Source organism: Mus pahari, chromosome 21 (genome assembly GCF_900095145.1).
Source record: "Mus pahari chromosome 21, PAHARI_EIJ_v1.1, whole genome shotgun sequence".
Lineage (NCBI taxonomy): Eukaryota > Metazoa > Chordata > Mammalia > Rodentia > Muridae > Mus > Mus pahari.
Window position 1 is genome coordinate 2969324 of NC_034610.1, and position 27319 is coordinate 2996642.

The 27319-nt window shown below is 42.9% G+C and overlaps 1 protein-coding gene across 1 annotated transcript in view; it reads left to right on the top strand.

Moving 5' to 3' along the window:
* Tulp4 (TUB like protein 4) overlaps positions 1 to 27319 on the top strand; it is a 116582-nt gene that overhangs the window by 38144 nt on the left and 51119 nt on the right. The window contains 1 exon segment of the mRNA XM_021221738.2: positions 21951 to 22079. Within this exon segment, the coding sequence (XP_021077397.1) occupies positions 21951 to 22079 (129 nt within the window).

The following is a 27319-nucleotide window of genomic DNA, read 5'->3' on the forward strand; positions in this document are numbered from 1 at the left end:
AACACTCCTCAGCCCCTTTATCCTACACTGGACATCTTCCCCAACACTCCTCAGCCCCTTTATCCTACATGGACATCTTCCCTAACACTCCTCAGCCCCTTTATCCTACTTGGACATCTTCCCCAACACTCCTCAAAGGGGAAAGCTGCTGTATTTTCAAAGACGAGGTATAGAATACGTGGTGGTACTGTTTGTTCCTAGGAAGCCCGTCTTCATGTTTCTGTATATATAGACTATCTCTAGCATGGGTTGTGCAGGAGACTAGTAACGGTGGTTGTCTCTGCAAAAGGAGTTAGGACGAGAGGGAGCTTTTTTCCTCTGCATCTTTTTCTACATTGTGATTTTGTATCGTGTACATGCATTCAGTCCGTAAATACGAAGAGCACAAACATCGCCTGCTTTCACTTTAGGTTTGTCTTGATCTTACTTCTGTTCTGATCAGCACTGTTATGAGCTACATATGGAGTTTATCCTTAAAATGTTTACTGTAAAATGGATTCAAAACCCAGATCTGTAGTTAAGCAGTAGTACCCTCTCTGATTTGTAAGAGTAAGTTGTGTGGCAGTGACAAGATGATAGTGGGATCAAAGTAGTTTTGACAGCAATTAATTTAAGTCTCCTCCGTCTTCATTTTCTCTGCTAGGGATACAGCATTGTTTGACTTCTGTTGTTTAAGAAGCCCAGTATCACCCATCCTTCATTCAAGTCCCACCCTGAAGCTGGGGCTCCTGCTGAGACTTCTGTCCCCTTTCAGGTAGTTGATGATAACCCAGGCTTAGGTGGTGGTCTGTGTTCCTGGCATCAGTGAAATGGCATCAAATGACTCAGATCAGTGAGATGCAGAGAAACTTTGAACAGCCTGTCAAGGTTTTTTTTTTTTTGGGGGGGGGGGCGTGTGTGGCGTACCTTGTTCATTTCCACTGAACTTGAAAGAAGAGAGAGTGTGAAGTTTGGAGTAGCTGTCATCCATATGCTAGTACCAGGAGCCAGAGAAGAGGCCAACAGGGATTTTTGGAGCATGGACAACTGATGTCTGGTGACCTTGGCTGGACCTGGCTCTAGCTCTAGCTGATGTTTGTCCTGTTTTTGGCCTCAGATGAACTCTTCGATGTAGGCTAAATATATTTCTGGCTTCAGTTTCTCATTGTACCTTAGAAATACAACTTGTATTTGATGCAGATAATACCATTTAAATTTTGTAGGATTATTAGCTGGTGAAATGTGATCCGTACAGCACAGGGTGTTGGTACCTAAAAAACAGATAACACAGGAGACCATAGTAAGGTGTCTAGCTCCTTAGCTTGCAAAGCCATTATGTTAAAATAAAAGTCCCTTTGCCATATAACTGTCAAGAACTACTCAGGTAACGTTCCAGAGCAGAGAGAAGCCTGGCGAGCATTCTTCTGGAGTAGATTTGAGTTTCCTGTTTTCTAAGTTTTTAAAGGCACGATCCACATTAAGCTGGGTGTAGTGGTACACACCTGCTATCCTAAGTGCCTGGTGGTCTGAGGCAAGAGAATTGTCAGTTGAAGGCCAACCTATGCTACATAGTAAGACCTTATGTCAAAGAAATACTAATAAGTAAACAAATCCACTCTGCTATCTTTAAGACAAAAGAAGAAGCTGTCGGATAACTGGAACAGAACTTAAAAGCAGCAAAACTCTTTAACAGTAGCAGGACAGGTAAGGGCTGGCAGGTTCTCAGAAGTCAGCACTGTGTGCGAGCAGATTTGACTTCTTAGGTCCTCTGAAGCGAGAGGTTGGAGCAACAGCTGCAGTGCTGTAGAGATGGAATGATTTAAAGCTCTCTGAAAGCTATTAGCACTGAACTACAGGACCCACTGGGTCACATAACACAGAAATGTTTTATGTTATGCCTGACTTAACTGCTTGTCTGACATCTTGACATATTTTCTTTTCTTTTTTCAAAGATGTATTTATTACTATACATAAGTACACTGTAGCTGTCTTCAGATGCGCCAGTACAGGGTGTTAGATCTCATTACAGGTAGTTATGAGTCACCATGTGGTTGCTGGGATTTGAACTCAAGACCTTCAGAAGAGCAGTCAATGCTCTTACCTGCTGAGCCATCTCGCCAGCCCCAACATATTTTCTAATATTACAGTGTAGCATATTTCTTAAAGATTAGATTTAAATAAAAATCCATTTCATTTTAAGAGTTTGAGCAGTATGAAGTAACTGGAAAGGACCTAGAGTGCTTCAAGAGTAGAGAACCTGGCTGGAGAGATGGCCCTCCTTCCCAGTTACCTACATGGTGACACGTAACAGTGGTCCCAGGGAACCCAGTGCTGACCCACATAAGTACAAGGCGCACACACGGGGCAGAGACATACGAAACACCCATGCACATGAAAAGCTAAAGAGATAGTAGAGAATTCTTGTTCTTAGTAAAAATGAGCTCAGCGGTGACACGTTCTGTACATTCTAGATAATCCAAACTTTAAAACTTCCAAGGCATGTGGAGCTTACAGTCCCATATGTAAGAATTTTTTCCTTTTCCTTTCATATTATCTCACACTGTTTTAAAGTGTTGTATCTTTGCTATCAGCAAGTGGACCAGAAATACTTGTTTTTACTTTTGTTGCTTGGTTATTTCCATATTATGAAAAGGCATACATTGTAGCACTTAGAAAAGGCTGAAATAAATATATAAAGGATGAGGAAATCAGGCCGATAACTTGGATTTTTTGCAGGATTATGGAAATTATTGATAGCATTTTCACAATAATGTGATCAAATCCACTCTGTTTAGTTAGAAAGAACTTGAAAGCAGATAATGTATAAGCAGGTAGTGGCAGGCCTGTAAGTGAATGTTGAAGAAAAATCTTGCTGGAACCAGGAAGCAGGGTCTACTAACAGTGATGGTCACAGAGTGCAGCGGCAGTGCTTGCTGACGCCACGGTACTCTCTGTACATTGCTTGCTGGCTGACGTTGTGTTTCTGTGCTTTTTGAATGTCCATACAACCATCTGAGTCAGGGGCTTGCTTTATCTGGAAACCTAGGAGGCTTTTCACATCTTTGCCCTGCTTCCTGTGAGATACTCCTTAGAGGAGCCCTAAGAGACTAAGGAACAGCAAGGAAAGTGTTCAGGGTCCCTCACTCACTCGAGTGGGCTTTACTACCCCAGGGAGCTCTGCACACAGACCAGGCTTTGAAAGTGGTGTGTGTACATTTAATGGTTACAGGGTGTGTCTCTACATAGGAATTTTGTCTTAGTGCTACTAATGCTTTTCAAAGAAGGGACATTTGACTAAACTGGTAATGGAGAAGTTGGTGTTGTATAACCTGTACTGGCTAGTTTTGTGTCAACTTGACACAGGCTGGAGTTATCACAAAGAAAGGAGCTTCAGTTGGGGAAATGCCTCCACAAGATCCAGCTGTAAGGCATTTTCTCAATTTAGTGATCAAGGGGGGAGGTCCCCTTGTGGGTGGTGCCATCCCTGGGCTGGTAGTCTTGGTTCTATAAGAGAGCAGGCTGAGCAAGCCAGGGGAAGCAAGCCAGTAAGGAACATCCCTCCATGGCTTCTGCATCAGCTCCTGCTTTCTGACCTGCTTGAGTTCCAGTCCTGACTTCCTTGGTGATGAACAGCAGTATGGAAGTGTAAGTTGAATAAACCCTTCCTCCCCAACTGCTTCTTGGTCATGATGTGTGTGCAGGATTAGAAACCCTGACTAAGACAGTGGCCTTTACTTGAGTTGTCTTTTCCTTCCAGTCATGCAGACATCTCCTCAGGACTTAGCATTATCCTCATCTGTTAGGGTTTCTTGTTGATACGTTAAACAGGTGTTTTATCAAGGCACTACTGTGTGCTAGCAGCTGGAAACATGACATAGACCTCCAGTCCTCCCTCCTTTTCCTCCCTCCCTTTCTCTTCCCTTCCTTTCCTTTCCCCTTCCTTCCCTTCCCTCCCCTCCCCTCCCTTCCTCTTCCCTTTTTTTTTTTTCTTTTTAAAATTTAGTTTTTTGCATCTTTTGAGACTAGATTGACTCCATAGAGGCAGGAATGTTGGCAGACTTTGCTGGGCTTGCAGGGTGTGTGTGTGTGAGAAATGTTGTGTTCTTTTGTTTAGAAAGACACTTACTTCACTGCAGGAGTAGAGTCAGATTTCCAGGTTGACATATCACAGTATTTGGGAGCTGGAATTGCACAGACTGTAGCTTTAATGGGGCTTCTAGGATTCTGTTAACAACAGCAAGATGGGTCTGCCTGCATGGATGCCATGCTGATGAGAAGTAAATGCTGAATTTTTGTTCTAGGACTGAACTATTAATGTGATGAATTGCAAATGTTGGTAGTATGTTGCTATTTATGCTGATTTTCCAAGAATAAAAGCAATTAGGGAAGAGGTATAAAATGTAAAGATAATTACTTCACTTGTCCTCTAGGGTCAGTTCTCCATTTTATATTCCATCATGAGAGTTTAGGGAGAGAGCAGCTTCTGATGGAGAGGGCACAGAGGGGGAAGGTAGCCTGCCACTGATGCAGGCAGCATAGCTTGTCACTGCAGTTGCCACGTGATTTCAGAAACTCAAGTTTACCTTGAAGGTAAAGTTGCCTATAGAAGCCTTTCCCCCTTTCCCTTGGTAGTAATAGCAGTAATACTAGCTGGGCAGTGGTGGCGCACGCCTGTAATCCCAGCACTTGGGAGGCAGAGGCAGGCGGATTTCTGAGTTCGAGGCCAGCCTGGTCTACAAAGTGAGTTCCAGGACAGCCAGGACTACACAGAGAAACCCTGTCTCAAAATCAAAACAATAATAATAATATCAGTAATATCTGGGACAGTGTGCTGTGCCAGCTAGTGTTATACAGTCACTCATGGTTTCAGCCTTGCAACTGTGAATGTATTCATGAGTGGTTCTCTCTGGGATTCATACAGTTTTGTTTTAAAACAGATCTTAAATGTGACATTTTCTCAAAGTAGCTTATTAAAAACAATTTTTTGATAATTTTCATATTTTCAGGGTGATTTTTCTCTGATCTTGTGGCCTCGCTATGGTTATTAATAAATAAGCTCAGTGCTAAACCATTCAGTTTCTCAGCTACAAATTAAGCAAAATTAAATGGGGTCTTAAAATTTTTATTTTCTACCTTCTTCCTTCCCTTTGACAGAGCCTCCCTATGATGCCCAGGGTGGCCTTGAACTTCTGGTCCCTAGTATCTGAGATAATAGGTTTTTGACACTGTATACAGCTTTAAACTAATATATAAATGTGGGACACGGTAAGAGCTCCACAGGCTCATGCTAAAGGAACTGAAAGAGAGAAAAAGACAGATGTAACAACTGAAGTAAAGGCTATTGTGGCTTGATGGCAATAAAGGTGCTGGAGTATACTGACAGTTTGCCGGCTCCAGTAAGGAATAAGGAATGGTAGAGGTAAGACGCTGCATAGAGCCGGTGGTGGTATTGTGAACTTTTAATCTCAGCACTTGAGAGGCAGAGACAGGTGAACCTCTTGTGAATTCAAGGCCAGCATGGTCTACAGAGCTAGGACAGCCAGAGCTACACAGAGAAACTGTTTCGAAAAACCAACCAAACAAGCAAAATACCAAGAAGGGAAACAGCATGGGGTTTCAGGAAGGCGAGAGCTCTGGCTAACCCTGACGATTTATGTCCTCATTTCTGGGCCTCTCCCCTCTCGCCTGACTCCACTACTGCTTCAGTTACCCTCTGGTGCATAGCTTGCAGTCACAGCACATACTGGTGGGAACAGTAGAAAGCATTGTCATTCGGGATCTTAGGCGCAGACTAATGAGCAGTCCTAGGAGGCCTTCTGGGAATCACGTTGGTTGGGTGGTGCTTGGGTCATCCTGAAGGCTTTTTACCCTGGTGTTGGACGTCTAGGCCTAACTAAGTCCTCTTCAGGCCTCTGGGCCTCCCTGTGTGTGGTCTGATTCCGTGGACTCAGCATAGCTAGACTCTTGACACCTGACACCAAGGGAAAGATTAATAGCAGAATTGACTGTGTGTGTGTGCACGTACATGCATGAATGTGTGTGGTGGCCAGAGGACAGGATGCGTGTGTCTTTCTGTGTGTATTATTTACTCTTGGTGTCTACTTTAGATTTTTTTAAAAAAATATAGACCTGAAAATTATTACTATAATTATTACTATATGATGCTTATAATGTGTCTGTGTGCAAGCATACATGTGCCATGGGACACATTTCGTCAGAAGATAACTTTTGGGAGTCAGTTCTACTGTAGTTTCTGGGGATCAAGCTCAGGTCTTCAGGCTTGACAAATGTTGTTACCCACTGGCCATCTTACTGACAGGGCTTTCATAGAGATTCTTTTCTCTAGGCTGTGTTGAATTGACATTTAAAGCTACTAGGACAGAGCTCAAGATAGAGCTTTTTGGAGTCTTCCTCCTAGGGATGCTAGGGATGCCCAGGATAATGATGTGCTTTTAGAGAGAGGGGCATAAGTCTCTATGAGTACAGGAGATAGACTGGCCTGGGCCAGAGAGACCAGGGAGGCTGCTGGGGTTACCTAGGGAAACTCAAGCTGGTGGCAAAGGTGAGTGACTGGTTTTGGATATGTTGTGGTCCTAGACTGGCAGTATTGACCAGTGACTCACATTTGCGGTGTGGTAGAGAAGACTCAGAAAGCTTCCTGGCCTGATCAGCTGAAAGAGTAGATTTGCCTTCAGTCAGATCATTGAACCTTTTGCATCAGTGCTGGACTCTGCAGGGTTGTGGTGGGAGTGGTGGTTCCTTACTTCTTTGTGGTGAAGGTAGAGTACCAAAGTTGGTCATCTCAGCAGAACCTATGGCTGACGTTGTCACAGAGGGCTGGGGCGGGAGGTTATATACAAAACCCTGCCTAAACCATCCTGAAATAGGGCCTTGAAATTCCAGAGACTTGAATGCTCATAAGCTTGTCCCCAGCACTTGCTGCACTAGTAAGAAGGGACACTTCCTAACGGCGTCCTTAAGTGCTCAGAGTGATGCTTCTCTTTTTGCTTTGCATAAGAATGTTTCTTTTTATTTTGTGTGTATAGGTTTTTGGCTGCATGTACATTTGTGCATCCCATGCCTACAGTGCCATGGGAAGACAAGAGAGGCTGTTAGATCCTCTGGAGCCAGAGTTCCAAGGCAATTGTTAACTGCCATGTAGGTGCTGGGAATGGCACCCAGGTCCTCTGTTCTTAACAGCTGAGCCAGTTCTCTGACCTCAGGATGTGTGGAGTGTCTCCAAGGCTTGACAGTGTTTGACTCAGGGCTGTGTGTGTGTGTGTGTGTGTGTGTGTGTGTGTGTGTGTGTGTGTGTGNTGTGTGTGTGTGTGTGTGTGTGTGTGTGTGTGTGTGTGTGTGTGTGGCAGGGGGTGTTGTTTTGTTTGTGTAGCAACAGGATTTATACTTTTTAGCATTTTGGCTGATAACCCCAACAACTTTATCAGTTCCTGGGAATGTTCAAGACTCCAAGTTGCATTCAAGCTTATAGGAAAAACTTCCTTCTAGTATCAGAAGCAGGCTAGGTTCTCTGGGGGGAGGAAAGTCAGTGGGGTTGAAAGATAGGTTACAATGTTTATTTAGTTCAGCCTTCCAGAACTGTGCTTTGAACTTGGGAAGTCTGGAGATGCTGGTCTGACCTCCTTGTAGAGACAGTTTCAGAAAGGAGTCAAGGTTCAGGTTATAGCAGAAAACCATCTGTGTGTGACTGATTTAAAAATTCAGCAGCCTGGATAAAGCCACTGAGGGGTGCTCTAATAGATGGTCACAATGTGGGCAGGGATGGCAGGTGAGAAACCCTAGGGCTATTAAAAGAAAATGGAAAGAATGGTATGCTAAAAATCTAAGATAGTCAGGAGAACAAGGAACTAAAAGCAGAAGAAAAGGACCAGTACCACCCACCCCTGTGAATGAAGGTACTTCTTAGACATCTTTATTAGTGTAGGATATTTATTGTACAAGATAATAAGGTACCTGGAAGTACTTATTACTAGGTAGCATTTTAATAAAGTGAAACCTAACGAAAAAAATGTCTTCTAGCTAGCAGAAGGGTTTGAAGGTAAAACGACAAGCCTCTTGTGTCCCATAGTTCTGAGATCTTATTGGCAGTTTTTAATTTTAGTTTCCATTCCATGTTAAAATGGAGATCAGCTAGGATTTGAGTTTACTCTGAGGTCCTTGCCATAGGTTCAGCAGAAATTACTGACAGCTTCCCACTAGCACCCAGGCTACAGAGTTCCTTTACTTGGGTATCAATTCTTAGGATAAGAGTTAGGACAGTATTACATGAAACAAATCCTTCTTAGTCCTTAAGGGGCCTCTCTGTGTTCAGCATCGTGCTTCACATGGATTGCTTGAGCCTATCAAATAACTTTCAAGCAAAAAAAAAAAAAAATTGCCAGCAGAAACCTGATATGTGTGCACTGTTGCACTGAAGGCAGGGCAGTGTTCTAAGAGCCATTGGAGATGACTAATAGAACACTTTACATTTGACAAGAGCCCAAGCTCTTTGCTAGACTCTAGGGTGGAGAAATCCACTGTCTTTGTGTGGAAAGCAACAGAGAAACATGCGTGAGCTGAGGGGTCACGTTGCTCAGGCCATGTAGAGGGCCCAGTACGATCTTGTGATTCATTTAGACATTTATGTCTGATTTGTGGTTAACTTGGGAGAAATGATTACAGGCAAGAAAGTAAGACACACAACTTTTCCTTGGACACAAGTAGAGTTTTTGTTTCTTCTTATTTTTGTTGTTGTTGTTGTGTTGTTTTTGACCCAGCACCATACTTTTATCTGAAACTATCCTTGAAAAGTTGGTGCTTGGGGATTAGAAGGCGTGTGAAACACCTTCCCTGTGGCATAATCTAACATAGCACACAGCATATAGGCACCTGCGACATATCATTAATCCCAGTTACCTCACAGAACAAGATGAGTGCAGGCTTAGCCCCCTGGACCTCTTTTGAACAGGCTTTGGGGTCTGCTTGGTAACTTAGTGTAAAATTACTCATTTTCAAAGATTTAATATCTTTAAAATGTGAATAATTGGGGGCTGGAGAGATGGCTCAGAGCTCACTGACTGCTCTTCCAGAGGTCCTGAGTTCAGTTCCCAGTAACCACATGGTGGCTCACAACCATCTGTAATGGGATCCCATGCCTTCTTCTGGTGTGTCTGAAGATACTACAGTGCACTCATATACATTTAAAACATAATTTTTTTAAAAGTGTGGATAGTTGGTGATAGTTTGTATTCAAACATGAGGCCTTGTTTTTTGTTTTCGCATGTCTGGGCTTGCTTATTTGAGTTGAAGAGACTGAAGTTTTGACTTGCTGTGTGGATAGAATCTGCCCTTTCCTGTGTAGAAAGAGCAGTTCATGTGCCCTCCTTAATCCGAGAAGTCGTGTTACTCCATTTATCCTTCCAGATGCTCAGAGCAGAGCAGGCTGAAGAGGCGACTCAGTAGTCACAAGTGCTTGCTGCCCTTGTAGTGGACCCAGGTTTGGTTCCCAGCATCTATATGGCTGTTCACAATCCAGTTCTGAGAATCCAGTGCTCTCTGGGATCCATGGGCATCAAAATATGGTGCATATAAATTCATGCCAGTCTGTAGGAACAAATAAAAGTAGCAAATCTTTTTTTTAAAAGATTTACTTATTATCATATATAAGTACACTGTAGATGTCTTCAGACACCCCAGAAGAGGGCATCAGATCTCATTACAGATGGTTGTGAGCCACTATGTGGTTTCTGGGATTTGAACTCAGGACCTTCGGAAGAGTAGTCAGTGCTCTTAACTGCTGAGCCTTCTCTCCAGCCCCAGCAAACCTCTATTTTTTTTTTTTTTTTTTTCTCTTTTTTCGTCTTTTTTTTTTTTTTTTTTTTTTTTGAACCTTACATTAAATATTTTCTAATGAAATCTTAATTAGAACAAATTGAATGTTAACTTCTGTTTGTTTGGATTTGGCACCCTCATTGTTAGTGCATGTAACTCATTTACACTTGCATACCTCTCTCCCTTGAGCGGGAAACTCCATCTACTTAGGGAGCATGATGCATTCATCTTTATTTTTGGTATCTGGTCTAAAAGAAGCAGGAACATGGAGTGGAGGTGGCAACATCATGTAGACTTGACACCTAGGTGCACTATTGTCTCCTGTATTCCTTAGATGATTCCAAAGGATTCATTATGGTCTTTAGTGTAAAACCTAAACATGGTTTTGACAATGTGTCTGACTGGGTGGCTGTTGTGTTATCAAGAAACCCTTCTGTATATGTGTGTTTGTTTAGTTTTGGGGTCTCTCAAAAGTCCTTGTGCGTGCTGATATTATGGGCCTCTCGAAGGGCTGGCAGGCAGTGGCTTCATGACTCATGAGGCTGCGAGGACTCGTTCTCAGCCGCAGTTGTGGGGATAGCTTTCTAGCATTGTAGATGTCCCTGTGACCTTTCCTCTTCACTGTCCATTTGCTAGGCAGAACAGAGAGTGGCAAAGCAGAAGACCTTGGGTGACCTCTCTCTTGCTGATTATACTTGGGTGAAATTACCTTAAATTTATGAGCCAGATTCTCAGCTCTGAAATGATAGTAATAGATCGTTCTCCCATAGAGGTACAGGAAGAGTAAAATTTGATACTTTAAACACTGTGATGCTAGGGAAGCCACTTAGGAAACCTGGACAAATGTCACTTCCCATATCATCACTGATACTTCATTACTAAACCGCAAGACTTATGGATCATTAACTCTGGCATTTATAAAGTGTCTTTACACTAAAGGGTGATTGGTTAATCAGGAAAATATCTTTCTCACATAAATGAGTCAAAGTGCATAATAAATCTATTAATCTTAGCAAGTCAGGAGGGAATGATGCTATGTCCCAAATGCAGTAAGAACTTGGTGTCAGAGGTCAGTGTCATGGCCAGTTTAGTTATAGTGGGTCCTAAGAAACAGTTTGTAGACTTAGAGGCTCAGATCAGCCCATTTCCCAGTCCCACAGCCAGTAAGATTCAGAACCTGAACCCAAGCCCTGTCTTGTGACTTCAGACCTAGCCTGTTCCTCGTTGTGCAGCTTCCATCCCTCAGAATAGAGCCATGTGTTCAATACATAGTCCAACAGGCATTTCTGCTCTACTTTGTAAATTATACTAGTTCCCTGCTATCGTCTGACCATGATCATACCTGTTCTATGGAACTGTTGCGAGGATTACAATGTATGATCAAAATGAAAGTGGTTCAGAAACAGTGTCACACCTTTTTCAATAATCTTATCTTTAGGTGCAGTTTTGAATTGTCTGGTAGTTCAAGGTCATGGCTGACAGGAAGGAAATTAAACTTAAGTTAGCAGAAATGTGCTGATGGTGTCCTAGAGCAGACAGAAAACTGCTGCACACTCAGGATGAAGATGTCAGGGTCCACATGACAGAGTAGCCCAAGGTCTGGGGATGCAGACGAACGCTAACAGTGACTGATTGTGAAGACGACCAGAGCCTATGTGCTGGGGTTCTGCATGTCAGCTCTATGGATTCATGATCTACTTGCCTCAACCTTCCTCCAGTGGCTAGGAGGATGGTTCTCAATGCTATTCCCAGATAAGAATTTTACTTTTAGCATAAGGACTTCAAACCTGTTAAAGGTTTATTTATAAAGATGCATCTCTCTCTCTCTCTCTCTCTCTCTCTCTCTCTCTCTCTCTCTCTCTCTCTCCTCCCTCCCTTCCTCCTTCCCTCCCCCCCACACCTCCCCACTGGTATTAGTTGAATCTTTTTTTTTCAGACCAGGCATTTGGTCATCTGGATTTGTTGACAGGGATCAGCCACGTCTGAGTTGGGCTGAGGTGGCATTCATTATAACTCTGAGTACACCTGTTCTGCAGCATTGACCTGAACAGAGCTGTGCTTGAAGACTTCTAGAATAACACATTCTTGGGCTTGGGAGCCTGAGAGGGTTATTGATTCAGAGGATGGTCAGAAATCATCTGGAGTATATTCAATGCAAAGTAATGACAAAGCAAATGAACTACATGAAAGACTTCCCAGAGGTGGACTTAGGAACTCTGAGATTAATGCTGGGTTATGACCCAGCCCCTGCCACAGTTGGTTAAACAAAAGCAAAACTCTGTTGTTTTCTTCTAGAAAGTATAAATTCTGAATATAAGTTGTATTCCATTTCTTTCTTTTCTTTTCTTTTCTTTTTCTTTTTTTCTTTTTTCTTTTTTCTTTTTTTTTTTTTTTTTTGAGTCAGGGTTTCTCTGTATAGCCCTGGCTGTCCTGAAACTCACTTTGTAGACCAGGCTGGCCTTGAACTCAGAAATCCACCTGCCTCTCCCTCCCGAGTGCTGGGATTAAAGGTGTGCACCACCACCACTACCCACATAACTACTTGTTTTCCTTGTACGTACATCCTTCTTGCCACTTAAATGAAACAAGTATCAGACTTAAGGACTTCTGGTGACAGTATGTTAAAGATAGGATGTCTTGGCACCACACTCAGCAGTTCTCTGCTGCACACGCTGTCTGGCATTACATTCTGCACACCTGCAGTCAGGGCTTCTGGTGTGGGGCCCTCCAGTGAACTTGGGCTATAAATGGCAGTTCACAGACTGGGATTTGGGACAGAATAACACACTGTGATAGAATGATAGAAGGAGTGTAGCTTTTGGAGTCAGCCGCTTCTGGCATCAGACCCTACAGTTGAGGTTAGCACAGATTTCACTTTGGGTAAGCTCAACCTTGCTTCATAACCCAGGCCCCCAGTTCTCCAGTGGTAGCTTCCCTGCTGTTGGCTTGTAGAATGTACAACCATACCCAGGAAGGTCCTTTTCAGAATTCTTTAATTATTCTAAATTTTTATCCCCTCACCAAAGTAATCTTACCATCAGAAATGATAACATACAGCTCAGCTAATAGCAGAACAAGCTCAAACACACCATAAAATAATATCTTGATTGTAAGAATTACAATAAATTAGCTAAAAAATTACCCAGATGCTTTAAGTCTGAGGCTAGAGACTTGGCTCAGTAGTTAAGAGCCAGTTCTAGCCGTTTTTTTTTTTTTTTTTTTTTTTTTTTAAGTTTGGCCTGGATTTGATTCCCTGAACCCACAGGGCAGCTCATAACTGAATTCCAGTTCTAGGGGATGCAACTCTTCTGGCCTCTACAGGCAGCAGATATGCATGTGGTATACAGACACACATGCAGGCAAAACCACTCATGCACATAAAAACAATGAAATACAATTTATTCATGGTAAGTTTCATGATTTTCTTTGGGTTGCTATTAACAAAACACCTGACGGTAGGTTATGAAGAAAAGAATTCTTTTAGCTCACAGTTGTAGAGATCTGGGAGCAGTTGTTAGCACCTGCTCAGCTTCTGGTGAGGCTGTTAGGGTGGTTCAGTTTGCGATGGAGAAGCTTGAAAGGGCAGACAGACACGGGCAGAACTCAGTGTACAGAAAAGGTGGAGGCGAGGTGCTGGAACAGCTTTCTCATAACCAACTTTTACCATAACCAGCCCAGTACCAGAAGAGAAAGAATTTCCAGTCCCTTTTTAAGACTGCAACAGTGCTCTGTAGCTTCCTTGAGGGTCACATTTTAATATCCTTTGATAGGGCCAACCCAAATTCAGAGTGGAGCGGAGTCTAGTATCCCTACAGTAGCAGCTCAGAAGGAAAGGTGCGCTTGTCTCTCAGAGCCCTGTACAGGCTCTAGAAGGATCTTGGTGTCCCCCTTTAGAGCAGTCCCCAGCAGTAGAAGAATGGAGGCCCCAGGACCTGCCTGCCGCTTGGTGCTCGGCAGGTGGGTTGTTACGGTACTTTCGATCAACACCTGGATGGACTAGACATTTCTCCTCATGGAGGTCAAGACTGTCAGACAGCCTGAAACAGTGGGTGTCTGTACAAATCTGAGTGTGTTTGCTATTTCTAGGGTTTAGTTTATTTTTTCCATTTTATTTTCTTACTTCAGAACTTTTCTTTGACACATAATACCTGTACAATTTTGCTTAATGGGAATGTTCTATGGTTTGATGTTTTTACACTTTTCTTAGTTCTCCTGGATCTGATTTGAAAAAATTGTAGGGAGAGGCAGGAGACTGCTAAGGACTATGGGCTCTCTTGTTTTAGACCACCAGGCTTCACATACGGCCCCACCACTGAGTTGAGATTTCAAATTATGAAGTCTTTGCTGCCTTAGTTTTTGTATCACTAAAAAGCAAGGCAAATTCTAATTCTTATTATTGGAGAGAACCCCTGCAGTTAAATGAGAAATTGTATATAATGTTGTTAGTAGAGAAGCAAGCCAAGTATTGGCACCCACTGCATAGTAGCTGTGGTTATAGTTGTTACAGTAGCCCCTGTCACGCAACATCCAGAACGTAGGTCCCTTTGTGTTTGTCCTACTCTCTGCTGACCTCATCCCTTGAGGAATTTTGGTCAGAGTCACTCTTGATTTAAGCAGTTGATAATACAGTGAATTTACATAGAACTTAGTAGCTCATGTTTTATACAGAACTGTACATGTTTTTTGGGCCAGAGTTCCATCTGAATAACCCCAGTGAGTACTGTGATGAGCAATTTCTGTTTTTATTTCAAGAGCAGTATTTTACTTGAAGGGATGTACACAGCATTCATGAATATGAAATCAGTCTTCCAAAAATACAGAAACAGTATAATCTAGCTGCTTCTGATTTATATGTAATTATATAATGATGGGATTTCACACTTTGTTTTGGCTGATCATCTTGCCGTACACTCCACCCTGTGCCCCATTTCCTTCCCTCGCCACTTGTATTCTTCCATTCCTAGTAGCTCCCTTTCTGCTTTCACGGCACGTGGCTTCAGTTACCCCAACCCCTGCCTCCTTAAAACCTTTTTCTCTTATGTTCTCTGGCCTAGTGTCATGACCTGTATCCACACTCAAGCCCACATACATAAAAAAAAACTAGCCGGGCGTGGTGGCGCACGCCTTTAATCCCAGCACTTGGGAGGCAGAGGCAGGTGGATTTCTGAGTTCGAGGCCAGCCTGGTCTACAGAGTGAGTTCCAGGACAGCCAGAGCTATACAGAGAAACCCTGTCTCGAAAATCCAAAAAAAAAAAAAAAAAAAAAAAAAAAAACAAAACTAAAAGCTGGTATACACATACGCGAGAGGACAAGCAGTATTTGTCTTTTTGTGTAGAAGTTTCTTCAGTATAATAATTTGAGATACATTTTTTCCTCCAGCTTTTTAGATTTCCTTTTTCTCTGCAACTGAATGGGGCTTCAGAGTATGTGCCATGTTTTCATGATCCATTCCATGTGCTTATAGACATCTAGGCTGATTTCATTTCCTTGCTATTGTGAACAGAGTATCAGTTCACATGGAAGTGCGAGTATCTGTGGTAGGGTTTGCCATGCTTTGGTTAAATTCTCAGGACCAGTAGTACAGCTGGGTTACATGTTAGTGATTTCCATAGGTTCTGCATCAGTTTCTATTCCCTCAACTATATTTTTTTGTTTGTTGATTTATTGTGCTTGTAAGCACACACGTGCTCCCATGAATGGCATAGTTGGAATGTGGGACTCAGAGGTCAGCTTGCAGAAGTCAGTTCTCTTCTATATGCGTGTCAGGGTCAAGCTTGGGTCAGCAGGTTTTGCAGCAAGTCCTTTACCAGCCGAGACCTCTAGCTGGCCAGTGGTTTTGGCAGTCTAAAAATACATGTATAGTCTTACACTGTGTCTCTGTTTGAAGTGTAGCTGCAGAGGTTTTCTCTGTGTTGAAGTGTTCACTCTGCTGATGTTTTTGTTCACCATGCAGAAGCTTTTTATTTTCATGGACTCTCATTTGTCAGTTGTTTAGTTACTTTTGGGTTATTGGAGCCCTAGTCAGAAAGTTCTTGCCTATGCTTGTGTCTTGAAGTATTTTCTCTAGCAGTTTCAACATTTCAGGTTTTACATTCTGTCTGTGATGCATTTGACTTGGCTCTCGTACAGGGTAGGAGATGTAATCTACCTGTCCCTCTGCAGCTGGGTACCAAGTCTATAGCCAGCACCGTTTATTGTATAGACTTATTCCCCAGTGTATGTCTTTGACATCTTTGTCAAGAGTTAGGTGGCTGTAACTGTTGGAGTTTATTCTGGGGTCTTTCTGTTTCATTGGTCTCCATAGCTGTTTGTGTACTGGCCCCACACTGTCTGTCACTGTAGCTCTGTTGTGTCATTTGTGCTCAGGTTGCATGATACCTTAAGGCTGTTCGTTCCGATTAGAACTTTGACTGTGGATGGATTTTTGTGTTGCTTTGTAGAAGTTAGTTGTTGTTTTTGTTTTAAGTTCTGTGAAGAATGTTATTGGAATTTTGATGGGAATTGCATTGAATCTGCTGATTTCTCTTGTTAATATAGCCATTTCCATAATGATAGTTAAAATAACTATCATGGCTTGTGTAGTTCAACTTGCTGTTGTTTCACTTAATAAATCATAGGATTAGATAAATTGGGTGGTGATTATCACGGGACTGTTATAAGGCTTTTTTTGTTGTTGTTCAAATCGTGTTCTTTTTAGGTTAAATGGAAAGTTCCTGAACATTGGTGATGTGGTTGCTCACTGGAGTCACTTCCCGTGTGTGCGTGCCCACAGTTTGGAGGGTGCTACTTCGGCAGCCGAGCATTGGCACTAATTGGCACTTACTTTGCTTTCCCTAGAAGTAATTCTAGTTAGAGGAAGTGACCTAGCATGCTTGCACCTCAGCTTAGAATCCCAGTATGCTTCCAGAGGTCCTGTCCTGTGCTTTTATTCTGACTTTAATAACTTTCAATAAATATTTGTGGCTGCCATGCTATAAAATGGTAGGCTGCATCTTATATGAGATGGCCATAGGGTGGTTTTGTTTGTTTGTTTGTTTGTTTGGTTTTTTTTTTTGAATGCTCAAAGGCATGAATTAAAACTTAGCTCACTTTTTTTTTTTCTACCCGATGAATGCAGCCTTCAGCTAACCCCCTAGCTGGGGGAGGCCTTTGGTGCAGACTGAATGAATCCTGTTCCCTTTAGAAGGGCAGGAAAGCCATGGTTAGGATGCCTCAGGGGATCCATAGCACCTAACTAGACAATCTGGGCAGCTGAGGTCCTGGCTGACCCTGCCTGGTCATTCCTCAACACTCTGGTATGTCCTAAGGTAGCCAAGTAGGCTGGCAGGCTGCAGAGAGCAGGAAGTAAGCTACTGGGAGATAAGGCAGCAGCTGTGCACGGCAGACAGGAGAGGAAATGAGAGTGCACCAGTCAAGCAAACACCAGCCCTTCTACTTCACAAAGTCTTCTGCTTCCAACTCTGCCTACCACCTACTCAGTCGTGCCAATTAGAACTTGGGGTAAAGAAGCATGCTAGGACCACATTTCCAATTACTGCCACATCTCAATTCAGAATTCCAGAAGGATCAAACTGAGTCAGAGTGCATTGTTTACCCAACAGTAGCAACTGTGTTATCTTAAAATATTTAAAAACAAAACAAAAAAAAACACCTTGGGGCTGTAGAGCTGGTTTAAGAGCACTAGAGGTACTGAGTTCAATTCCCAGCAACCACATGGTGGCTCACAACCATATGATTCCCTGTTCTGCTGTTCGTGAAGACAGAAAGTTAGTGTGTGTGTGGGGGGGGGGGGNGAAGAATATTTTTTTAAAAAGATAAATTTTACTTTAACATTGGATAATTTTAAATAGGTTTTGCCTCTGCTCAGTTATGTTTGTGTCATTCTATGACTTTAGATTATTTCCACGAAGAGGTGTTTTCTTGATGGTAACTGAATATGTTATACATGGCAGTGGCTGCTAGTGGTAAAAGCATGCATTTTGTAGAAAGAAGCCTTACAGTAGGTGAATGCTCACCATGCTCACCTAGGAAAATGACTTAAAACTGACCATTCGTGAATACGGTGTTCCTGTTTATCACATTCTGTTCCTTGGTAGCCATTCTGCAATGGGTGTGGGCTCCTGGGGGTAAAGTCTCCCAACTAGAGACCAGCTTAGGGCCCACATATTTGTGTATTGCCATGCTCAGGCCACATCACTGTCAGATCTAAGAAGCAAAGACATTGGGCTTTTTTAAAATTAACTATTAGGAAGTTTTGAATCCTTAGTCATCAGGGAAATGCAAATCAAAACAACCCTGAGATTACATCTCACTCCAGTCAGAATGGCTAAGATTAAAAATTCAGGTGACAGCAGATGCTGGCAAGGATGTGGAGAAAGAGGAACACTCCTCCATTGCTGGTGGGATTGCAAGCTTGTAAAACCACTCTGGAAATCAGTCTGGNGGTTCCTCAGAAAATTGGACATANTACTACCGGAGGANCCAGCAATACCTCTTCTGGGCATATACCCAGAAGATCTTCCAACTNGTAATAAGGACACATGCTCCACTATGTTCATAGCAGCTTTATTTATAATAGCCAGAAGCTGGAAAGAGCCCAGATGTCCCTCAATAGAGGAATGGATACAGAAACTGTGGTACATTTACACAATGGAGTACTACTCAACTATTAAAAACAATGAATTTATGAAATTCTTGGGCAAATGGATGTATCTGGAGGATATCATCCTTAGTGAGGTAACCCAATCACAAAAGAAGTCACTAGATATGCACTCACTCACTGATAAGCAGATGTTAGCCCAGAAACTTAGAATACCCAAGATACATTATGCAAAACAGAAGAAAACCAAGAAGGAAGACCATCGTGTGGATACTTCATTCCTCCTTAGAATAAGGAACAAAATACCCATGAAAGGATATAGNTACAGAGACAAAATTTAGAGCTAAGATGAAAGGATGGACTATCCAGAGACTACCCCATCCGGGGATCCATCCCATCATCAGCCACCAAACCCAGATAGTAATGCACATGCCAGCAAGATTCTGCTGAAGGGACCCTGATATAGTGGCCTCTTGTGAGGCTATGCCAGTGCCTGCCAAACACAGAAGTGGATGCTCACAGTCAGCTATTGGATGGAACACAGGGCCCCCAATGGAGGAGCTAGAGAAAGTACCCAAGGAACTGAAGGGGGCTGCAACCCTGTAGGTGGAACAACAATATGAACTAACCAGTACCCCCTGAGCTCGTGTCTCTAGCTGCATATGTAGCAGAAGATGGCCTAATCGGCCATCATTGAGAAGAGAGGCCCCTTGGTCTTGCAAACTTTATATGACCCAGCACAGGGGAAGGACAGGGCCAAGAAGTGGGAGTGGGTGGGTAGGGGAGCAGGAGCAGGAGGAGGGTATAGGGAACTTTCGGGATAGCATTTGAAATGTAAATAAAGAAAATAATAAAAAAAAGGAAGTTTTGAATTTTATGCATCCAGATGTCAGATTTAAGTTGTTGATTTTTTTTTAAAAAAAAAATCAAATGAATTAAACAAACATACAAACAAACTAGATTTACATGTGTGAATCTTACTTTTTTGCTCTCTTGTCCATACCTGTGATGGTCCTCTCCTCATATCTGTTTGATAAACGAACTCTTTACGGCTAAAGATGCCTAATTTCTTTCTTTGTCATCTAACAGTGTTTGGTTTATCTTAAACATACAGGCAGTATTTATTGTTGTTAAAATGCCTTTGGGAGTTTAAAATCATTTTTAATACTTTTATAGCTCAAATATATAATTTAAAGATTTATTTATTTATTTGTTTATTAGTACACTGTCACTGTCTTCAGACACACCAGAAGAGGGCATCAGATCTTATTACAGATGGTTGTGAGCCACCATGTGGTTGCTTGGATTTGAACTCAAGACCTTTGGAAAAGCAGTCAGTGCTCTTAACCACTGAACCATCTCTCCAGCCCCAAAGATATAATTTAATAATGATTAAAGCTTCCAACTACATATTATTTTAGAATATGCTAAAAATAGCTGGTCATTTTGAAGATGTTCTCAGCAGCACAGATCCTGCATAATAGTCACAGCCCAATATGGCAGTAATGAACATGCAGAGCTGGCCACAGCAACTCTCAGCACAGGCTGGGTGGGGCTAAGTGGGGAGTGGTTAATATCTGCATCCTTGGAAGTTGACTGTAGCGAGGCAAGCCATTAACTGGGTTAGCTTAAAGGTTGCCAGGGTTCAAAAGATGACAGTGTGATGGCTTCTGTTTGTTTGTTTGTTTTTGTTAGTGAGGGAAAGATCTTTTCCTCTTAAAAATTTCTGAGGTAAGTAAACCATGCTCAGCTCAAGGCTGACTATTCTTTGGGGCCTCTTAATTTTTTTGTGAAAACACATAAAAATCTCCAGATCAGGTGTACCCACTGCATAGTTTTGAGAAGTTACGTGGTTTGTGTATTGTTGCTCTCTAAGGAAGCATTACAGCTGGGCATGAAGTGGCTCTGGCATTGGAGGAGGTTCATTAGCCCTTGGGTTTGTTTCTACTGCAGAGCCTAGGTTAGAACTTGGGAACATTTATAGTGGTGCTACCCTGTAGTGAGTTTGTTAGACAGAATGCTGGGGAGAAAGAAGTGCTCATGTCTTAACCGGAGTGATCTTGCTGATCAGTGACACTCCTCTACTGACACACAACACCCCTGATGCCCGTGTGTCTGTGGGTAGTCTAGGTTCCAAGCTTAACTCTGAGCAGACTGAGGGTGGTAGAAGTGATCTATAGCTTCCACCTGAGTATTAGGCACATAGTAGGAATGTAACAATGATGCTGAGTCCATCCCAGTCACTAGGATAAGGCAAGTGACTCTCACTGTGGTGACCCTTGAGGTACTGCTTTCGTGGCTCTTAAGACTAGGCAGGTACTCACTGCTACATAGGTGCTCCTGACACTTTCAATTGGGGCTCCCAGACTTGCCGAGTGCTTATTACACAGACTCACAAACCACCTGACGGACTGCCTCCCTTTTTAAAAAAAATTACTTTTGTGTGTTTACGATGAGGAGGGCACACATGCTACCTGACGTGTGTGGAAGTCAGAGGGCAGATTTGGGTAGTTGGTTCCCTCTATACACCCTTTACTCGGGTTACAGGGGTCAAACTTGAGTTGCCAGGCTTGAAGTAAGCATCTTTACCCTCTGGGCCATCTTACTATCCCCAGGCTTTCTACCTTTAATTAAAAGATTAGGATATTAATTTTTATGAAAGGAATTAAGTTCCCATACTCATAAAATTAGAAACTGTTTTAGAAACTGTTCTATTGCCATAAAGAGACACCATGACCAAAGCAACTATTTATAAAAGAAAGCATTTAATTTGGGGCTTGCTTATGGCTTCAGAGACTTAGTCCATTGTCCTCATCATGGTAAGGAACAAGGAACCAGTGCTGTACCCGATTTGTAGGCAGAGAGAAGAACACTGGGCCTGGTGTGGGCTTTTAAAGCCTCAAATCCCCCCTCCAGTGACATGTCCTCTAACACGGCCACAGCTACTTCAAAAGGCCACACCTTACAGTCCTAATCTTTTCAAATAGTGCCATGCCCTGGTGACTAAGCATCAAGTACATGAGCCTATGGGGGCTGTTCTCATTCAACTACCTCATGAAGCTTATACCTTTATACTTTCTCTCAGATAAATCAAAAGCAACTTAAATCTTTCAACTGTGTTTTTGACATTTGCTCTGTTTAGATGCTGAGCTGTTCAAAAATAAGATAGTTCAGAAAAGAGAAAATTAAGACTTTTCTTTTTCCTGTACTAAGCAAATACCAAGTTTTAAAAGTGAGAATTTTGTGAAAGCCATTTCCCCACAACACAAGACCAGCAAATGAGAACTTTGCACACCTATGAGAGGCAGGTGCTGGGTTCAGGTGGGGGCTCCATTTTCATATCAGTACATGGTTCATTGTTTGCCTAGGCGTCTGCTGTCCTCTAGGAGTTGCCAAGTGTGTCTGGATTCTTGTGGGCTTTTCCTGGTCCTGCTACTGATCCCACAGTCTCCCATCCTTTTCCTGTTTAGTTCTGGGATCTGAATACTTTAAGGAAATGAAGTTGTTTTCTTTATTGTGGTTAACATCTTCTAATTTTTCTAGGTTGTGCTGGTGAGATGGAATGAGCCATACCAGAAACTGGCCACATGTGATGCAGACGGAGGAATCTTTGTGTGGATTCAGTATGAAGGCNGGTGGTCTGTGGAACTGGTCAATGACCGCGGGGCTCAGGTGAGTGGATGGCAGGCCTCCTCCAATGAAACAGTGCTGCTTAGAGGCCACCATGCCGAGTGCCAGGGCAGATGGAGAACTAAGGTAGATCTTTCTCTAAAGAAAGCTTTTCCTGAGAAGTGTAAAAAGTGGGTGTGGCCTTTTTGGAGGAATTGTCTCATTGGAGGTAGGATTTGAGGTTTCAAAAGCCCACCTAATTTTACCCTAATTTGTAGGCCAAGAGAGAGACCCTGGGCTTGAGATGGGCTTGAACTCTCAAGGTCCTCACTCCCAACCTCCAGTGACAAACTTCCTCTACTAAGACCACACTTCCTCCTGATCCTTTCAAATTCTCCTGATCCTTTCAAATGGTGTCACTCCCTGGTGACTAAGCATTGAAATATATGAATCTATGGGACCCTTTTATTCAAGCCACCATGGCATATGTCCATCTCTTCTGCCCCATCTTTCTCTGTGATGATTTAAAGTGCTTGACATTCTGATTCTGAGGGCACAGCTCATCAGCAGTAGTTTTTTTAAAAGAAGAGTCCTATGGGGACTATAGGGACTGCTCAGTGGTTAGAGCACTTGCTTGTCTTGCAGAAGACTTGAGTTTGATTCTCAATATCCACATGGCGACTCACACCGTCTGTGTAACTCCAGTCCTAGGAGATCCAGTACCCTCTTCTGGTCTTTGTAAACACTTGGCATGCATACATACTTTCAGGCAAAAAACTAACTCATTCAAAACAAGAATCCTCTACTTTGCACGCCTTTAATCCCAGCACTTGGGAGGCAGAGGCAGGCGGATTTCTGAGTTCGAGGCCAGCCTGATCTACAAAGTGAGTTCCAGGATAGCCAGGGCTATACAGAGAAACCCTGTCTCGAAAAGCAAAAAAAAAAAAAAAAAAAGACTCCTCTACTTTAGCTAGCTGGATGATTACAGGACCAAAGAGATCCAATAAGCAACTTTGGAAAGGGATCTATCTCAGAATTCATAGAGTTGCTCCCTCCACACCTTGTCGGCACTTGACTTTGGGATGCCATACGGCTACTGTTTTGAGTCTGAGGCAGTAGCTCTGAGAACCTGCAGGGCACGTGTAGCGACAGCTGCTAAGTCTAAGCAGTATCTTAGACACTTTTCATTCAGGCTTTGATTTAGTTCTGAGACAGGGTCATTACTGTCACCGTATTATAGATGAGAAAACAGGTGGCCAGAACTCCCTTGCCTTTAGACATCAGGGGCTGAGCTCTGACTTAGGCTGTCTGACTGCAGAGCTCAGCCCTTCCTTGGCCTTGTAGAGCAACATGATTTTGCAGACTGCTACAGTTGTAGTTCTCCTTCAAACAGCCGATTAGTGTCACAGGGCAGGTACCTTCCCTTCTGTTTACTCTGAGGCATGATGGAGGCAGATGTGGCTTTATCAGGGTCAGGGGATCACATTATGCATCATCTACTAAATGAATACACTCTCACACGGAAAAAAGAATGTTCTGTTTTCACAAAGGCAGTGCTGACATCCTGTGTGACCTTCTGCCTAATCAGTACTGACAATAATATCTTAATACCTTGGAATTTTATGTCATGGTAATGGTCTCTATCTTTCATACATTAGAAGCTCATAGCTTAAGTAGTAGGTGAGAACATAGTAGATAGAAATATACAGTTAGGATAGTCACAGGGAAATAGTTAAAACTGTGCGAGAACCTTCCTCAGCAGCTCTGTGAGAACAAGAGCTGCCTTTGATGAGTCTCATTAAACACAAAACAGGAGGAGTGCCAGACATCCTTACCCTGGAGAGTAGGAGCTGAGGGCAAGCCAGACCAGTCCAAGGTCCACTTCTGTAGCAGGAAGTCCCTGGTGTGTTTTCTAAGAGTAAAGACATAATATATCAGAAAGGAGCTGAAGATAACAGTGGGTGGCCAAACCAATTGAAACCAGAAAAGAGCAATAAAACTCTCCGCTTGGTGAGTGGACTCTGAGGGACAATCATAGAGACCAGCACAGGAGTGCCCATGGAAGCACAAGAGTGCCCACAGAAGCAAGGGGGTGGGCACGGAAGCAAGGGGGTGCCCATGGAAGCCCCTCACAGGGCCTAGTTGAGCATGGAGCTCTTGCTCTAGCACCTGCCTGCAGGCTACCATGCTGCCTGCCAGAGTGACCCCAACTAAGTGCGTCCCTTCATAGCAGTGGCCTTAGAAGTAATAACTAAGACATATGCCTTAAGTGGCTTTATTTCATGTTTTTGTCTCTTACACATCACAGGAACTATATTCTAAAAATTTGCTGTTCTCAATAGAAGAGAAAAAAAATCCAGGTCAAGATGTTCAATAACTTGCCCAAGAAGGTGTTAAATTGAGAACTCAAATCCCATTTTCCTTCTAAAACATTGTGCCACATTGTTTCTAGACAAAGAAAAAAAATGACCCAGACCAGAAAAAAACAAAAAACATTAAACATTAAACAAAAAAAAACCCTCCAAACTAACCTATTTCTCTTTGGAAAAAAATCTATGTGTTGATATTTTATTCCCCAGCAGCCCAGACTTTATTATTGTTTGAAAGACACACCCTACCAGCCAGGGAGCAGGCTGACCCACCACAGGGGCTCCCAGCACCGTCCTTTCTCAGCAGGGCCACACTCCAGTCAGTCCCTGTTACCTCCATCTGGCAGCTGTGCCATTGATAACCTGTCACATCAGTCTTTTTCTTTTTTTTTTCTTTTTTTCTATAGAGAGTTTAGAATAGCCACACATGTGAGAAACAGGAACGGTAGAGGGCTGTGAGTCCTGGGGACAGGTGAGCTGACGTGTACCACAGAACATCTGCCAGCACTCAGAGTTCACAGGGCCTGTGCCTGCAGCTGCTATTGTAGTACTTACTATAGCTTGTGACACAGTTGTCATTTTTTTCTTCTTTTTCTGTTCAAAACTGGTTCTTCAAACCTTAGAACCTATTGAGTAGATTAAATACTGACATCTATGCAGAAGCGTCTTGTTTGCTTTTGATAATATTGGTTTTAAAAAGCCACACACAGATTATGCTGATTACTGATGGACACAGCGTGAGCTTATTAGTACACTTGGGAAGTGTCTGGTGGAAAAAGCAGCTCTGCAGCTTGGAGGAGTGTCCTGGAAGCCAACTCAAAGACAAGCATTGCTGTTTTAGATGGAGCAACAAATAATCCTTGCTTAGAGCATGCAATTTGTTGTCACAAAGTAGTAAAGCATTTGACAAAAGCTAAGTAGTGTCCTAGCAGGTTCTTTTTCAGGAAACGATCACAAGGCCATTATCTCAAAATGGTGTGGGACAGTGGGCGCATTCTTTTACAGTGTGAGTCACCAAGGATGGCTGTGCCAGGCACATCATCTGAGAGGGTCTGATGAAAAGGTGCTTCAGTCACTGGTGTGGCCAAAATGCTGCTCAGCTTCAAGCAATCTGAGAGCTCCCTTTTAGTAAATAGAGCTGGCATCTCTTGGCAATTCTAAAACAGTCCCCCAAAGACACTCTGTGCCTGCTCTTCTTTCCTAGCATTTAGTACTTGTTTTCCTTCTTTATTTCTCCAGTGTGGGGAGAGGGAGACAGAGAGGCAGGCAGGCAGGCAGTCACATGTGCACACACTCTTGTGTGCACACACACACACACACACACACACACACGTACACGCTGTAGTGGTGGTAAGTGAGCTAGAGTTGCTGAGAATTGACTCATGGAGGTACACTTTTAGCCCTTGGTCCTTTCAGACAGGGCCTGTCTAAATATGTATAGGTTCTGCTGACTTGAACTCATGATCTTCCTGCTTCTGCTTAGCAGATACCATGTATTCTTACCACCTTGTGCTAAAATAGGAAACTCAGTCAATTCATTTGAACATCATATATTACCTTTTCTGTGAGATTGCCAGTAGCTCTTGTTTCTTTGGGTGTGGGGATAACACCTCCAAAACACAGGAAGCAAAAGTAAAACCAAGCAGGATTGTATTGAATTGGAAAGCTTTATATAACAAAGGAAGTGACAGTCTTTTGAGTGAGAGATGTTTGCAATATAAACATCTGACAAGAGGTTAATATTTAGAATCACAAGGAATACAACAGCAAAACAAACAAAACCTAAGATGGTCCAATTAAAAACTGGACCATAGACCTAAATAAATATTTCTCAGAAGAGAACATACAGTAGACATTAGGTATATGAAGAAATGTTCAAAATTAGTAGTCATCATGGAAATGCACATCACAACCACTGTACATGCCATCTTCTGATGAGGAGTCTACTGTCAAAGAGACAAGTTAGTGCTAGTGAGAACGTGCACACTGTGCTGTCTAAGGTCAACTTGACACAGACTAGGAGGGAACCTCAATAGAGAAGACTCCTCCATAAGATCCAGCTGTAGGGCATTTCTTAATTAGTGAACAGCAGGAGAGGCCCGAGCTCATTGTGTGTGGTGCCATTCCTGGGCTGGTGGCCCTGGGTTCTACACGATAGAAACTCAAATAGCAGTTTCCGTAACCAAGTACTCTAGTAGTCTGTGCTGTGTTCCTGTGATACGGTGCACGCTGAAGGACGGTAGTAGAGAAGGGGAGGAGTCCGCTTTGTAGTGATTATTTCTGCAGCAGGAGAAAGCTTTGCTTGTGCAGTAAGAACACTTCAGTTTGTAACATAAAGCAGTCTCAAACGTGAGTGCAGATGCTTCAGGCGGCACGCATTGGTAGCACATGGCATGACTGGCTGTGCACACTTCAAGTGTGTATATTACATGTGCAGAGCCAAGACTATAGGGAAGTTCTGCCATGTAGCATAGGCAGGCTCCGGCAGGAACACCAGGGTCCTGTTAGGTGTCTGATTTTGGATTAGTTTTTGTCACTGCATACTCAGAAACCTTGTATTCCTGCTAGAAAGTTTACAAACCTTATATTCTATTATGTGGCCACATATGGGATTATGAGTGAGTTTAAGATGCTGAATAGAGTAATTATAAATAATAATAATGTGCTATTTATTGCCACCACAACACATACGTGATGACTAAAAGAAAACTTGGAGTCTTTTCAGTACTAAGGAGTAATGCATTGTTAAAGGGACAGACACAGAGAAGGAGGGTTAGAGACAGACGTGGAAGGAGGGTTAGAGACAGACGTGGAAGGAGGGTTAGAGACAGACGTGGAAGGAGGGTTAGAGACTGACGTGGAAGGAGGGTTAGAGACAGACGTGGAAGGAGGGTTAGAGACAGACGTGGAAGGAGGGTTAGAGACAGACGTGGA